The sequence below is a fragment of the Osmia lignaria genome, chromosome 8 (assembly GCF_051020975.1).
Source record: "Osmia lignaria lignaria isolate PbOS001 chromosome 8, iyOsmLign1, whole genome shotgun sequence".
Classification (NCBI taxonomy): Eukaryota; Metazoa; Arthropoda; class Insecta; order Hymenoptera; family Megachilidae; genus Osmia; species Osmia lignaria.
In genome coordinates, this window is record NC_135039.1 from 14193576 (window position 1) to 14207681 (window position 14106).

The window sequence follows — 14106 nt, forward strand, 5'->3', positions numbered from 1 at the left end:
AATCGAAATTTCATTTCAGAAAATTTTTTTCTTGCCGAGATAAATAAGCACTTTGGATTCGCGCAACCGTTTACGAGAACGGCACTCGCGGGAACAATAAGTACCGCAATATTTCTGTCGGAAAGGAAAAAAGAATGACAACATCGCGAGTGTGTCGGGAACGTTAAGATTCCATCGACGACAAGAAAGATTCGAAAAACGTACGAGCAACGAACGAGCCGTGAATTACGTGACTCGGCTGCGAATATGTACATACGGCGGTGCGTGTAAGCGACACTTTCCGATGCGTGACGCCGAATTTATCGTAGAAACTTCTGTTCCCTGCGAACTATCGTCACGGTGCTCGAACGTGTCCGTTAATCGTCGCGATAATGCCACTTCCATGCGATAAATTTGCATACCATTGTGCGATGCATGTTTCGTTGAGACGCCGCGCCGTCGAGTGCGCTTCTCAGCGACAACAGACGCGTCAATATTTTACCAGCCTACTTTATTGATATGGATAACTTACCACACTTCAATATACATAAACAAAACTTTCTTTTATATCAGAATAATCTCGTTGAGATTTCTTTTGTATTTGGATTTTTTATTTAAATGGTCATTTTCAAAATGTCTATGTGACATTTTGTCCATTCAATGATTTATAAGACCTATGTATTTTACATAAGAAAATGGTTCGATAAATCCTTTTTAAATTTTTCTGTAGAATAACATTATCTTAAATAGAGATACTGAAACGAGTAAGCAGATAAAATTGTAAATTTCAAGGAAACCAGAAGTCGAATTTATAGAACCGTATTTATAGTGTTTCCAAAATGGTTCGATCAGCTCGTTTGCCAAGTAAAAGATATTTGCAGAATATTAGAAACGACACGAATCATGAGTGATCGAGTGTGACACAGAAAATGAAACAGGTCGTCATGGTCATCAACATACAAATTCCACGGTCCAAGGCGAATATAATTGAAACGCAAAATGTTTCACACGGTTTACTTAATTTTAAGTTCACAGCTGCAACTGTTTGGCTGCTACCAGCAATTCAGAATTAACTTTCAAGTAAAATTAAAATTTTGTTAAATTTAGGTTTTTCACCGTTCCTCTCCTTGATTAGAATTTCGGCATTAATAACCGGTTTTTAATCGAAGAAACGTTTCGAAGCGTTGGACAGGTGTTACGAAGTGTGCAAAGGTGTGACGTCAATTAAGTAATTATTCCACCTTCGTGTGTATGGTAACGGAATCCGATATAGCCTGCACGCGTCGAGACCGCGAATTAAAAAATTGATACGAACCAGGCGGGACGAGAATTGAAATCGCTTTTAATTGCGCACTGTTGGAAAACCATCGAGCTCGTTCGAGAAGAAATTGACACTTGTAGTGGGGAATAAAGATTACTGTTTTCCTTTGTTCTTTTCTACTCGACACTGGGTGCTATCGAGATTAATTTTTTTTAAATTATACGTTAAGATTTAAAATAAATAATTTTTTAGATCATGTTATGAGGAACGAGTTGATTGGTCAGGTACCATAAATGGACATAACAACGCCCATAAGTCCCAGAAACATCTGCCATCGTTCCAATCATACTCGTCAATTGAAAATGTAAAAAGGTTTCAGAAAAAAGTCTCTCGTTATCAACCACGATCAATGGTTCGGAAGGGTATGCAATGAAATTACACGACGAGTAACCACAGAGTCCTTTACGTGGAAACGGTTGGGAAAAGGATCCGTAATCCTGTTCGCAAAAGGATTTTAATGATTCACTCGAAGCGGATTCGTGCTTCGCGTTTCCACTGAACAGATGGCTCTGTGATCGTCGCGTCTCGTTAAAGGCTTCCCAATCGTAAAAAGCTCGGAACTAACTACGCTCATTTTAAGTTTTCACACGAGATAATGAGGTCGTTTCGTATCTGAGCCTCTGCGACTGTGTGCGACACTACCCTTGCAGTTTTATTGCTTCCTCAACAATTTGGACGATGGATACTGTCTTTTAGTTGGACATCAGGTTAGGTTGTTACCGAAGTTACCGAATGGTTGAGATTTTATAAGGTGTTTCGGTTATTTCGAACTAAACTTTGTTCGTATAGTCCATGAGTATAAACGAGGAAAAAATAGGAAACGAACCTTTGGAAATCCTAAGTTTGGAAATTTATATGCTTAGAAGATAAATGTCCTCGTATATAACAGACTTTCGAAGTTATTGGATTACCGAAAGCTTCCAACCCGAAACTAACTCAAACTTTTGAATATTTTAGTGTGAACGACCGAACCGGCGAGACGGGGATTAGCTAGTACTACGGAGCGTCTGACCGAACCGATGAGACGGGACGAAAACGACGTGTATCTTTCGAAACAAGTAGTACCTTAGGAAAATTGCAAATTCTCCATGGCGTAACGTTTCAAAAACTCCAGTATCCTGTTGGAAACAAAGCGATTGGAGATTGGATATTCGATAATGGAGTATGCTAAACATTGATGAAGCGTTCATGAAGTAATTTCCATGAAAGAATTTTTTTCCTCGCGAAAAGTAGAGCAACCAAGTAGGTGAAGCGTTCACTTGTCTACTCCACAGCTCCGGATAATCGTGTTTTAACGTTTTCCCAATTGACGCGAGATTAATCGAGCAATTCCGAGTCTAATTGAATTTCGTGCATCGCGACCGTTTCGAATTCAATAACCCAGGAATAAACTGTTTTCAATGGAGCACCGTGTGCCAGAGGATTGCCGATACATCAGCTTCCTGTACCCTCCTTTTACGCCCCCATCCGCTGTGTTTACTTGGTAAAGAGCTAATTCACTGATTTTCTGTCCCTTCGAAAGAGAGAAGTAATCTAACTGAACGAATTACACTCTATAAGTCGCTGCGCCCTATATACAGTTCTAGCTTTTGCTTTTAATCCGATTAGCAACGTTGTGCGAGCAATAACGGGTCATCGATTTTTGATGAGTGCTTATGCGAAATGGGGAAGGAAGCGGAGAAATTCGACGATATTAATTACTACGATATTTACGGTCCAGTGGACTAATTATGGCTTTGGAATGACAGAAATTGGATTTGATTGAAAGTAGATTCTTCGAGGCAAATGGAATTTTGAATTGAATGAAACCGATGACCGAAATATGAAGCGTAGGATTATACTCTTTTTCAAATATTTTAATTATTTCGTGAATCCTGAATTTATCGGTTCATATTTAAATTTCACATCCATTAAACGTGCCAGTGATTCGTACGCGTATAGTATTTATCTTTTCATCGAGTCGTGATTGTTAAGCTTGAATTTAAGTTTCCCGCCAGGAACGTCGACATAAACCGAGCCATATGCATATGTGTCAATTATTCAAAAAATGCACGTCACCTGTTTAAATAACAATTTTCTTGATCGACCGTACGCTTGATGGACGTTCATGCGCCTCACGTACACGTAACAAAAACAAGATCAGACAAAGGTGTCGTTATATATATAACGAAGGCGAAGCATGTCGTTCGGGTTGCATTGTAATGCAGAGCAAGGCGCGGCACGTGTCACTGTCAGCGCGTTCACCGCGTCAAAAGTTGGGTGTCTGCGAGTGATCGAGCGTCGTTTATGCATCACGCGAGCGAACAACCGGACAATGACGCTTTGACATTGTAAATACACGACCGAAGTGCCACTGACAAGACAAATTATTGGGATCCTGGCCAACGACGCGTTTGCCGGCCCTTGTATTCTTGTGGGCATATCGACCAACTGACCATCCACCCACTCGACTTTCCTATGATGCGTCCTTTAGTGCTTTTTTCTAAGTGAAATTAGTGTTTTACAACAAAAAAGGGCACTGACCAAATAGATTAAGTTATATTAAGTATAAAAATGCATAAGAACTTTGTCTTCCCTCTTTTCTTACTGTATGTAAAAACCAAAATTTCAAGTGAAACCTAACCTAACCTCAAATAAAGGATTATGAATAAAATGGTTCCGTTAACATAGATCTCAACATCAATTCACATTAAGACACTATATCAGCCATTGTGTGAATATGAAGCCATTTATAGTGAGGATTTCATTTTTGGTTTTGGATGCTAGCCATTTCCGGGATTGTCAATATATTTAGAAGATATTTCATCGGATTTTTCCTATAGCTGGTGACAGATAAAGCCATGAAATTGTTTCTCTGACACCGCCATTTCATGTGTCTTCAGATGATACTGAAGATGAAGGATTCCATTTACATCTGTCAAATTTTCAATTGCCTGCAAGGTTCAACGAGAACCCTGGAAGGTTATTGAAATATGAACGATAAAGGCTGATGAATTATTAGATAATATCCGAGAGCTGCTTTTTAGCTCATATTTTCATTAGTTACGCTCTCATTAAAAGCCTCCTTTACTCTGCCACGGTTGCTTTTAAACGTATCCCAACAGGAATCTTAATAAGGCGAGTATGGAAACTTCACATTAAAGGTCGAAAAGACGAACAAGATAATGATCTCCTTAACATATTATCGGAAAAAGGAATAATAACTACAAATACTAAAAACATAATCTAAAATCTTAGAAGATGAAACATAACCTATAATTGAAAACCTAACCTAACATTTCCAAAGCATCCAGATACTTGATCGAGACCTAAAAAATCATTACTATGATACTAATTAATCTATCTACCCTTGCTAAACAAAATGAATGAACCCTTTTTCTATAACCTCGTTGGGTGGCCCAAAGTACCTAGAACTGACAAGTCCAAATTAATGGTTGAAACGAAATAGACATAACGATGTAAGCATTCGTGTGATGAAAACTATGCAACAGTTGGCCAATCCGTGATCATCCTGGATTTATGACTGGTGGTCAGGTTGCATGCACGAGTTAGCGGTGATCCGCCAAACGTAGTGTCAAACAGATTTCCTTGGACGGAAAACCGGTTTAAAACGAGGATTCAATGGCGACGATCTGGCTTCTGGATTATCCGCGACCACTTATCACTCCTACGTCACTGACACCGTTCGTATAATGAGATTCGTTTGAACGTCGCGTCGGTGTGTTTGCTTGAAATGCTCGAAGAAACGTGGCAGCAACTGTGCAAATTAAGACACATTTCAATGGAGGACCACATTTCAATCCTAGATACTTCAAGTTTGGTTAAATAATTTGTTGTACAAAACTTGTTCTATGTATATTTTATGCAAACTTTTTCATTGCATAACGTAGATCAGCTTCGTTACTGAAAGACTCAATTAATAGTCTTGGTACTGATTTCCATTGACGTGCCTTATTTATTAACAGCCACACCACCATTTTCAAGGTACATTAACATTGATGCAAAGTACTGCTGGAAGTAATTATATGTATCTTAATAACTGCTTGCAAAAGACGTCACATCCTTATCTACAATAACTAGTATAAAAACAGTGTTCGATTTTATATCGTTGCACCTCGAACACCCACTCCTCAATGTCTCGTTTTAAATCCAATAAAAGTTTCAAATAAATGCTGGTATCAAAATTATATTAACAATTTGGACCTTTCCCACCAAGAAAAGGTCCAAATTGACCTTAGAAATTGCATGATTTTGCTAATGGCTGCATCAGCATAGTCCTACACCTTGGAGCCAGCTCCTAAAATTTGCCCATTTGAAACAGTTTGCAAAATGAGTCACCCCAGTCTCAATTCCTCAGGGATGGACACTGAAACGACATACACGTTGTTTAAGCCCATCCAGGTTAGTCATTCAGGTATCGAAAACGAAATCCTCTGGTGAACTTCTCATTCCATACATCACCCTCTTCTTCGTTGGTTCGGAGTGTGCTTTTGTGGACTGTGTGTAACCAGATGCCATGCTTCCAACCCTCTTGTGCTTACTATCTGACCTATGACGATGGTCTGATAGAGTTTTGATGGTGTTTGCTGTGCGGGATCCGTTCCTGCAATGGAGGGACGAACGACTAACGCAAGACACTGACATCTTGCTCTTGCTGTCATCCCTGTTCAGTGACGTTTCACATGATTCGATGCTGTTTGCTGAGACCATGCTGCTCTGAGTCAAGGCGGATGTTCCTTTTTTGAGCTTGACCAGGTGGCATTTCACATTGTGCAGATGGGTCCTTGATCTGGTGACTGTGAATAGGGGAATTTTCTGGGGCTCTGGGACACCATCCGTAAAGACGATGGGGACAACAACCACCTTCTCTTCTGTGGCCACCTGTATGCTCTTCGATTGGTTGGAGCTGCCCTTGGATGCGTTACTCTCTTCGGACACTGAAGGTTTCAGAAAACTTTCCATTGACTGCCCGAGGGCAATTTCCTTCTGATGAAACTTCAAGTTCGATCCTGAACACTGGACGTCCAGGTCTTTGACACTTTTCTTCTTCTGCCCTTTGGGATGCTCGTGCTTCGTGACCACTTGACTCGAACAACTAGTTGTTTGGTCCTCTACTAGTCCTAGATTTGATACCATTACGTCTTGGTCTCTTTTTGAAATTACTAGAGACGCTTGACTGTTCAGACACTTGACTGTACTGGGCCTGCTTAGGTCTGACGCAATACGTATCAAAGATGCTGCAACACTCTGGTCTTGATAACAATGGAGACTGTTATTAGAGTTTTTTGCTGAATTCTTGTGGGAACGAGGCTTCTCATCAGCAAGGAGTTCTGCGTTAACACAGGTTGTACGGACTTTAGAACTAGAATTCATTAATGATGCCCATGATGGTTTTGGTTGATTATCTGACAAATCAAGTGGAAATTCCTTCGACTTCATTGTTGACTTCTCAACAAGGTCCCTTGACTTATACAGGTTTTCGTCGGCTCGTTTGCTGAAAGCTGATGTCACTTGGCCACCTCCGCTACTGGTGCTGCATCCAGCAGTGTCGTCGTAATGCGAAAGGACACAGGTTCTATTTCTGTGGCACCTATAGCACGAGCTGCTGACAGAAGGAATCAATGAGCCTGATGGATGCTTCTCTACATACTGTCCAAATTGGAAGTGGAAATTATTCAAAGTAACTCGGCTGTCATCTTCCCCAACTGTCCTATTGGTCAGCCCACTGGATAAGTTCCTTCCAACGTACCTGGAGGAATGTTTCATTGGGTTCTCATAGTGGGTATAGTCACGACCCAGAGGGACCATCTGGTTGCCCGCTGGGCAAAATGCCCTACTTCCCACATAATCTGTATCTCTAATTCCTTGAGAAGATTCGTCTATCATCTGCCTGCTTATCAACTGTATTGAGTCGTTCACTTGCGTATCCCGGCTATAAGTCTCTGTTTGATGAAGGTAATAACCAGATATGTTGGAATACGGTGAACACTGGGTAGAATGCCTTTGACTTGAGAGAAAGGGATCGATCTGACTCAGGGCACGAGCCCTACCCGATATTACGTTCAGCTGCTGCAGCAAGAAACGTAGCTCGCTCACATCTCTCTGGACACCGTCTTTGGTGGCTCTCGAGTGCGTCCTCAAAGACGCGGAAGAAGCCTCTTTCTGTGGATTTGGGGGAAAGTAGAAGGATTTAATGGACGGGTGAGGATTCTCCGCGATGTCTATCAGATCGCCATTCTCTTGTGAATGTTGCTGAGACTCGTCGTCCCTTGTGGGTAACCGAGATGACTTGGTTTTCTTCCTTTCCGATGTCTGAGATCGGTCGCTAGAGAAATCTTTATCTTCGGGCAATTCGTGAAACGTTACCTCCTTCAGACGATTCGGTGGATCGTAGTCTATGCCCTAGACATAAGGGGATTATTCAGGAAGGCGGGGTTAGGGTTTTGGAATTTTTCGAAGTTAGGATAGATTTTTTCTCTGCGTAGTTTAATAAGTTAAAGAATAAAATTGAATGGACCAAAGCTTGCTTTAAATACGCGACCATCAAAGTGTTAAAGAATACTTATAAGTCCTATTTCACAAGTTTCTCTCGCAGGCACACAAAAAACACATTAAAAACAAAACGGTGCACCGGAAACAAATTGACCAAGCCCGTGATCAATACCACAGTCCGCAGGAAAGATACAGCCCCACTAATTAGAGTCTGCACAAAGGAAGAGCGGATCAAAGGGAAGTGCAATTAGAAAGAAACCAGGCCACCGGTGTTAAGGACCTATTTATCGCACGACTCGAAAACCGGCTCCAGCTCATTAATCCTTCACGAGATAATCACCTGGAGCACAGGTAGCATAGTTCTCGACTCCATCTTCTTAGCCTGGTAATTTTCTTTCGTCAACTCGGTTCTGGAACCGCCCGACAGTGTGGTCGACGTGATACTGGATCTCGAGAAGATTTGAGCCACTATCATCTTCATTTTCCTGCGACGAGCCAACGGGGACTCTGAAGAGACTACCCTGGTATCCTCTACGGTATCCTCCAATGAAGTAGTGCTTTTCAGTACCGGCATAGATTCTGATTTCGTTAGAACATTCGAGTGCAACAGACTGAAAAACTTCTCTGATGATTTTTTCTTTTTCGATTCGGAATCTTCGGTATCGTTGTCCTGCTGCGAACCCATTTTAGAACTGCTGGCCGAGAATGCCTCCTTATTGGTCGAATTCTGCGCGACTTCTTTACGAACTGGCCCCTCACTAGACGTCTCGTAATCGCCGTCTATGATTGGAAGGGGTACTTAAGTACTTATTTGTGTACTTAATCGAAGTTTTAGACTATTATCCCTACGGTTATGACATAATACGTGTCATCGACGTCATCTACTACAGGGTTAAAATAGTCACACAATTTTAACAATGACGTTATATATCTTCAAAAGCAAAATTCAATCTTCAATTTATGAAATTCGAGGGAAATTTTTAATAGAAACAAACCATCGGTCTCTGAAGCGCAAGTGGTCGTGCAGCTGGTTTTAGCCTCGACTGACATCGCACTCTGGAAGGTTAGTTATCGTTGCTGCTGCATTTCCGTTCTTCCTTGCCTTCTAACTACGCGTCTAATGCCGTCGTCGAGGGGGAGCTGTATTTTCACAGCCCTCTGTTAACATAATTCAATGGAATCGCGATAGAAACGCGAAATTCATTGACGGCCGAACCACGAGCCACACGAAAGACAGCGACATTCGTGTGTTGCTGGTTGTCGATCGAATCGAACGATTGTTTTCTCGAGATTGGTGCCGTTCGATCGCTGCTCGTTCACGGGGATTCAATTTCGTTTGTGTTTGCGCGAAATGCAAGCTTTGTATGTTGATTGGATCGTTTGTTAGAATATATTGGGGGATTATTGGTGATTTGAGGTTATGTTTGATGGGAGGCGAGTGCTGATGGATGCTCGATACTCTGATTACAAATTTTCAAGCTGTTCAAGCACAACAGAACTTCGAATTATTTGAATAATTATTATAAATTATCTTTTGGCTGAATATTTGTTATGAAATTTATTATTCTTTGTTTATACTTTAATTAAATTTTAGGTTATAATAATATTTAATGTATTCCCAAAGTACTGTAGACCAACATTTTTGAAAATTCAATTTAGAGAGATAGAATTTAATTTTTGATCGACGAACTCTTCATTCAAATAGAATTACATACGAGTTTCATTCTCCAGCGACAAAATCGAATGGCGGTTTCGATCGGTTTTCAGTTCCAATCGTCGCAATGGTTTTATTATGCATCGTGCCCAATCAAAATGCATAACCGGCTGCATTCGATGCAACAACAAAAGTGCCCAGAGGCTTTAACACACGAATGGACGAGAAGAGAAATTTATTCGTGACGATATTTCGCATAGGATGGATGCATTTTGTTCGACATCGTTATTGAAAATTCCAGTTTCACGCGTGGCTTGTAAGCCAAATGAATTCCATTTCTTCGATTAACATGATTGACAAACTTTTAAAACGAGTAGAAATAGTTGTGAAAAATTGTCAAATACAAAAATAGTTTTAATTTGATTTTGCATTTATATTATTTATATTATTTGATATTATTGTTATTTGATATTATTTTCACAATAGGGAATCGATCAAAGGAACTCTAAACGGTCGTCTGTGTTAATATTTTTCGACATAAATTCTAAACGATGGTTATTACAGGCGTAACTGCGCATCGACTATCTTGGTAGAGCAAGTTGGCAGATGTCCACCATGTATACCATGTATGATGCACAGGCCATCGTAAATATGAATAATGATCGTGATACCGTAAATTATATGCGTCTGGATGCTCTAAAATAATCACAAACAAACCTCTATGTATATATGCAATCACCAACAGGCGTTAGAAACTTTTTAGAATTTTGTATCTGAGTGTGTTATTTGATCAAACACGACACGAATAGCACTCTGATATTTAATACAATAAGGAAAAAAGGTAGAGTCTCGTCGAGGAGGAAATATTCAATCGTTTCCTTGTTTTCTCTTCCCTTTGTCAACGTTTCTCTCGACCCACATCTTCGGTGTTCGAGTGCATTTATACGAGCCGTGCAATCTTTCAGACAGCTATATCCAAGTATTATATAACATTCCACGCTTTTCACGGTTGCTTTTATTCAGAAATTTCCTGGAAAATGTATCGCGACAGAATCGATACCGTGTTACGTGTCGTCGAACGAGGTCCATTCTTGAGAGAATTCTCTTGAAAAAGCAAATACACTGTCGGGATATTTGCATGGAATATATCGGGACGGACAAAAGGAAGCTCGTTTTCAGAACGTTTAGGAATTCGTTTTCTACCTTTTGTCAAAAGCTTCCCCGCGGCGTAACTGCGTTTCCTGTCACTTCCCAATGTTGCAAAACTTTAAAATTGCAAAAATAACAACAATGATTATTTTAGACTATAAACTGTTACATTTGGCATTGAATTAAAAAAATTGTTTTAATTGCTACGTGTCCTCCTCGTTGCCCTATGGCAACTACAGCCCTTCAGGAGGGCCACATATAAATGCGAGAGATCAATCTCAATCCGCCATTTCAAACCCAACAACTATGATACAAAAGACTTTGTTACACTCGCTCACTGCAAAATACTTGGTCAAATTGCTGGAACACGCGTTTGACACACGATACATCATCGAAGCGACTGCCACTCTTCCCAGATGCTGTCCAGACCTATCAGACGCGGTGGTGTACGTGTGTCCCACAACGCGGAATCGGCCTATTTTCAACGATTGCGGTTACATCACGGATTGACGGGATCGGATGAAGCCTGTCGATGAAAAATCAGAAGCAGGCCATCCAAGACAGGGCGTGTGCGATCGTTCATTCAGTGAAAGTCATCTAAGACCTGGTATATAAAACCGACCCGTGTAACAGAGGATGGCACACTCTTGGTTCACGTAGAAGACAAGCAACAATGAGGATCTTGATAGTAAGTAAACGATCGATACTGAGTGATTAAGTGATTATTTCAAGAGGATCGTGGTCGTTGAGGTTAGGTCTGGATTTTTGAAGGTTAGGTCAGAAGAAGTGAGGTTAATTTCATCTTACAGTGTTATTTCTAAAAACACTTAAGAGCCTTCCAATTACTTCTATAAATATCTAAACCACCATTTCACTTCAGTCATCATCATTATTTAACATCATTTCGAATCGAACATCAATACTCTGCAATTCTATGTCAATAATTTCTCTAAGAACCAAAGTGTTTTTTTAAAGACTCTAGTATTTGTCTTTTACACTATTCTACACCAGAAGTTAGATTCAATTCTTCTACTTGATCCAAGGGTAAGTTCACGTTTCAGCTACGTGTACCCATCCAGAACATCCATCGATTCCGGAAACTTCCAAACTACTATTTCCAAAACTCGAAACCAGATCTAATCGTTTCACAGTTCTGCCTTTTGGCGACGGTGGCATTCGTAACCAAAGCGGAACCACAGCAACAGAAGACAAAGCGTGGGGTGCTATTGGGTTCAGGAGGGCTGGGCGGATCGTTGGTCGGACTGGACCTCGGCAACAGTCTCGAATCAGCTGGAATTCCTGGAGGATACACGAGTGGACTGTCCATTGGTACATATGGAGGGCTCTCGAACGGAATTTCCGGGCTTACCGGAGGATATGGCTCAAATATCGGCGTAGGAATAAATGGAGGGCTCTCGACAGGTCTTACTGCTGGAATTTCTGGAGGGCTGAGTACTGCCAACGTTCAATCCATCGCTCAGCAGGTTCCAGTCGTTGTTCCTCAACAGTATCCTGTGTCCAGACCCGTTTCTGCCACTTACTACGTTCGACAGACTGTCCCCCTCATCAAGAACCTACCTGTCCATGTATCCCAACCTGTTCCAATCGCTGGGTCACAATCCATCAGAGTTCCAGTACCAGCTCCTCAATCAATCCCTATTCAACAGACTGCCCCTCAGTCTGTGCTTCTATCTAGTGGGTCCAGCCTAGGTTCTAGCCTCGGATATACTGGTCATGAGTCAGGAATTAATTCTGGAGGACTTAGCCCAAGTCTGGGTGCTGGACACATCCCTGGAATCCACCTTAACTCTGGGATCGACACAGGACTGACGTCTGGAATTGGTTCTGCTTATGGCTCGGGTCTGAACTCCATTGGTTCTGGCTTAGGACATGGATCATTTTTAAATTATGGATCTGGACTGGGTCTGAACTCTGGATATGGTTCAAGACTTAGTTATGGATTTGGATCGGCTGGTATCCCCTCTGGTGGTGGACTGAATAGTGGATATGGATCTGCATTTGGATGGACACCTGGAACTGGCCTTGGTCCTTATAGCACGGGGTTGACTGACAACCTTGGTTCTGGGTATGGAGCTAGTTATGGGTATTCTACTTCTGGCTCCCTGGACCAAAGTGGTATCGTCTTCAGGAAATACTGAATTAATCAATCAAGATAAATCGAAATGTATTTTGTACAGTTGGCAATATCGATGTAAATCCTTTTCCTTAAATGTTGTGCTTTATACATTTTTAATAAAAATATGTTTTTGTACGATAAGTATGAAGTTCTAAATTTGCAAGTAACCCATTTTTTTGTGACTATCTTCATTATCCTGTCATAAAATGAACGTAAATAGGTGTGCAAAGTATTATTGCACACGAAATGGTGGGGTGCATTAAGACACCGATGCATACACGAACAATGGTAATTTTTCAAGCCGATCGGTCAATATGAAGCTTACGTGGGGTGGAATTGCGTCAGCAAAGATCCTTTCGCGTCACACAAATTAAACGAATCAGGTCATGATTTCGAAACTAGGTTTCACCCCTCTCTGAACGAAGGACGAGAACCAAATTTGTTCGATGGTCACATCTGTGTTAGATGCAATCCAAGTAACTCTTCCTTGAGGTTTGTATCTTAAGTTGGAAACCCTTTCCAGCTGTTGGAATTTCTTTATCGATAAGAAACGATCAATACAAGTGTTTCAAGTTTATATTATTCGTGTATTTTGCAAACTGAACCATTCATGCCATCTAGCAATGAGCAAAGAGACTGACGATAAAGAAAATCTTTTTTTTTTGGTGGGAAATTGATGACTTTTACACTTTACAAGGATAAATAGAACGTTCTTGATTTTTTATTTTCCATTTCCCACAGAGTGCGCCATAAAACAGATCCTGAAAATGGCGCTATGAGCCAGGTCGGTATGGCAGTTTATGGGATACGAATTTTCACGATGGGTAGTTCATCATAGAGGCATTTAATCGATGACTGTAATACACAGTCGGTAACATGCATTTTTTTTGCATAATAACTGTTTATAATGCATGCAAATTAATGGAACATCATTATTCGAAGCAAATTATCATCATAAAAGGAATTGCCAACTTTAGATAGGCTGGAAGAGTCCATTTTTACAGGACAAGGCTGCAAAATTTAGTTTCCATTAGTTGGTTCTTCTACCACTAGATGGCTGATGCATTCCTTGGTCTATCGGGTATTATTTTTTTTAATTTTCGAAATTAATGCTTTAAACGAATTACAGTTTGTCCATAAAATATTTTACTGATCCTTAGGAATCATAAAAGGTACTTTCTTCAGAAAGAAATGCAATTTTCTATTTGGTCAATTTTACCACCCCTCGAAAGATGGCGCTTGCAGTATTGTTTTCAAGGTATATAATGATACAACATCAAAAAAAGTATGAAGTCAAAACTTATTTTGCAAATTAACTAATTATGTCACTCTAAAAAGTGAAAAATAATAATTTATCAACTTACGAATTTCCCT

General features: G+C 40.5%; 3 protein-coding genes across 6 annotated transcripts in view; 1 reads left to right on the forward strand and 2 right to left on the reverse strand.

Annotated features, from left to right (window-relative positions):
* dnc (phosphodiesterase dunce) overlaps positions 1-14106 on the reverse strand; it is a 194457-nt gene that overhangs the window by 123657 nt on the left and 56694 nt on the right. The window lies entirely within an intron of this gene.
* On the reverse strand, positions 5257-9050 carry LOC117606509 (uncharacterized). Of its 2 annotated transcripts, XM_034329031.2 has the most exons (4): positions 8788-9050; positions 8405-8572; positions 8133-8323; positions 5257-7702 (listed from the first exon to the last, which is right to left on the reverse strand). In XM_034329031.2, exons 1-4 carry the CDS (start codon positions 8840-8842, stop codon positions 5711-5713), a joined length of 2406 nt encoding a protein of 801 aa, XP_034184922.1. In that variant the 5' UTR covers positions 8843-9050; the 3' UTR covers positions 5257-5710. The 2 variants fall into 2 exon arrangements, with proteins under 2 accessions (XP_034184922.1, XP_034184921.1); XM_034329030.2 differs by having other exon boundaries at positions 8133-8572; positions 8788-9049.
* Positions 10957-12865, forward strand: LOC117606511 (uncharacterized). The gene is made up of 2 exons (XM_034329034.2): positions 10957-11283; positions 11747-12865. Exons 1-2 carry the CDS (start codon positions 11269-11271, stop codon positions 12752-12754), a joined length of 1023 nt encoding a protein of 340 aa, XP_034184925.1. The 5' UTR covers positions 10957-11268; the 3' UTR covers positions 12755-12865.